This window comes from Procambarus clarkii, chromosome 88 (assembly GCF_040958095.1).
Source record: "Procambarus clarkii isolate CNS0578487 chromosome 88, FALCON_Pclarkii_2.0, whole genome shotgun sequence".
Classification (NCBI taxonomy): domain Eukaryota; kingdom Metazoa; phylum Arthropoda; class Malacostraca; order Decapoda; family Cambaridae; genus Procambarus; species Procambarus clarkii.
Window position 1 is genome coordinate 14,882,798 of NC_091237.1, and position 2,914 is coordinate 14,885,711.

The following is a 2,914-nucleotide window of genomic DNA, read 5'->3' on the forward strand; positions in this document are numbered from 1 at the left end:
ACTGCTGAGCACCTGGCACACTTCTGTGTGATTTAAATTACCCCTGGCACTCCTTGGCACTGCTTGAATACTTGTGCTCGTAATGCTCCTAAATTTGGCCCTGAATATACGTGAATTGACGAGAAAGCGCCAGCCATTACGACTGTATTTAGCACTTGTATGGAATCAGGATAAGGATTTGGGATTTGGCGGGAAGGGGAATAGGGATAGTGCCCAACCACTTGCACGATCGGGGATCGAACGCCGACATGCATGAAGCGAAACCGTGAGATCTTCATACTTACCTGTCACTGCCCAGATCACCGTAAGTCGCTGAGAGACACTTCCATGACACTGCTACTTGCCTCGTAAGTCCCTCAGACTCACCTTCCTAACACTGTTCAACATTTCAGATAGCCTTGGGGAAGTCCTTGCAACTTCCCTTGCAATGGCGAACTTGAGAACCACTTGTGTCTTAACAAACTCTGGCACGCCTTAGTGACTCTCAAATACACGAGATCTTAATAATATCCAGGCCACTCCTGCCATCCTCTTGCAACATCTCCTCTTGCAACATCTCCTCTTGCAACATCTCCTCTTGCAACATCTCCTCTTGCAACATCTCCTCACTGCAATTTCGACGACATCAACCATAGCATTAAAACTGACGGCTTTAATGAAAATATTGCAAAAATGGACGCTTTCTACGCCTCGTGAGCAGTAGTTTCGGTGATATATCCCGGTTGCGTAGGTGCGTACGGTTGTGCAAGTGCCCAGGGACTCCAGGAACGCAAGTTCGAGCCCAACTTGCCTCAGTATTTTATCATAGAAAAATCACGTTCTTCAGAGACTAATGTGAGGTAAGGAACCGTCGCGTGTGAAATGAACAAATAGAAATATATCTTGATTCGTAAGTCATCATAATTATTATATACAGGAAACTCATTCGCTCTAAATGATGAATTTAAGTTATCTTGGGGGGTTATAGTGAACATGTTATCCTGGGGGTTATAGTGAACATGTTATCCTGGGGGTTATAGTGAACATGTTATCCTGGGGGTTATAGTGAACATGTTATCCTGGGGGTTAGAGTGAACATGTTATCCTGGGGGTTATAGTGAACATGTTGGATTGTACACACAAATTTCTGAATTCACCTGTCTGGTGAATTCAGAAATCAGTCTGCTCCTGAATCCACATATATATATATATAGTATACAATATATAACTGTATATTAATTTATATTAATATACATATTTATATATTAATATAATATACATTAATTTTATAATATATTATAAATATTATATATATATATATATATATATATATATATATACATATATATATATATATATATATATATATATATATATATATATATAGTGGTGAAATTTTACTAGTTAATTTTCTTTTGTCTCATAATTTTTTTTTCCATTTCTTTGTATATATATTTTTTTGTTTCCTTGGTCTCTGTTTGTCCCTCGTCTTCGGTTTAAGCAAAGCAAAACTAGACAACACAACCGGTGGTTCTGGTTCACAAGTGGGTGAAATAACTACGAAATTATTCTCAATGACATCACTATTTCCTGCAGGTGACATTCCCATTCCAAAATCCAGGAGATTTATCATTCCAGATTCCAGGTCACATGGCTTCCAAATATCCTTTAGTCTTGTAATTTCAGACGTCACGTCTTTGGAAATGTCTTGAAAATTCCAGCTGTCCTGTCAGTCCAAATGTCCTGTCATTGCAGTGTCTAGGTATCATGTCACTCCAGATGTCACGTCTGTTCAGCTGCCTGGTGTTGTCATCTCTATTTCTCACAAAACAAAGCCTTCAAGCAGGACAAATAACAATAAGGAAGAGTCTTATGGCCAGAAAATGTGGGTAGAAACTTGTCAAAAAATATTCCAAGGCCAAGATATTATTCCAAGATATTGTAGAGGGTCAAGCCAAAATCCGTAGCTAGAGTACTCGTGGGTTTCCCCAAATCCACCCATGTTGGGCACCTACCCACAAGCAATAACCATGCAAGGTTGAATAAGGCTAACCTCAAGCACCTGGCGCTCAGACAGATAGACAGACATATTTTATTGCAAATATAAAGATTAATGTAATTCAGTTCATCGGGTTAAAGCAGGGATATGAATTAGTAGCTGCAATGCATTTTTATCATGAGATATCTCAATATTAATATTAAACACGCTACAAAAGCAGCGTTTCATTAAACTCGTCATTCAGAGGAGGAGCAGGCGATAAATCCGAAGTATGAGAAATGTGGAAAGTTCCCGTAATGCTCGGCTGGCGAAAATTGTGTTTGCTTTTCCGGGCATGTGTGTGTGTGTGTGTGTGTACTCACCTAGTTGTGTTTGCGGGGGTTGAGCTCTGGCTCTTTGGTCCCGAGTGTGTGTGTGTGTGTGTGTGTGTGTGTGTTTTCACCTGGCTGTTCTTGCGGGGGTTGAGCTCTGGCTCTTTTGGCCCGCCTCTCAACTGTCACTCTATCAACTGGTTTGTTTTTTCCACGCACACACACACACACACACACACACACACACACACACACACACACACACACACACACACACACACACACACACACACACACACACACACACACACAGGTGTGTGGGGCTGGCTGGATGAGTGGACAGCGCTCAATACTCGTGGACCTAGGGACCCGGGTTCGATCCCGGCAGCCGGCGGAAAACCCAATGCGCAAAGTTTCCTTCACCCTGATGCCCCTGTTACCTAGCAGTAAATAGGTAGCGTCTATAGGGCCTCTTATCACAGGAACAAGAGCCATGATCCACGATCACAACATCAAGGGACAAACCCAAGTCCACGACCCAAGACCACGACCCAAGACCACGACCCAAGACCACGACCCACGACCACGACCCAAGACCACGACCCAAGACCACGACCCAAGACCA

At 42.3% G+C, this 2,914-nt stretch overlaps 1 protein-coding gene across 1 annotated transcript in view; it reads left to right on the forward strand.

Moving 5' to 3' along the window:
• Nucleotides 1-2,782: 2,782 nt before the first annotated feature.
• Nucleotides 2,783-2,914, forward strand: part of LOC138359060 (uncharacterized) — a 648-nt gene continuing 516 nt past the window's right edge. The window contains exon 1 of the mRNA XM_069317755.1: nucleotides 2,783-2,914. This exon is cut by the window's right edge and continues 516 nt beyond it. Within this exon, the coding sequence (XP_069173856.1) occupies nucleotides 2,783-2,914 (132 nt within the window).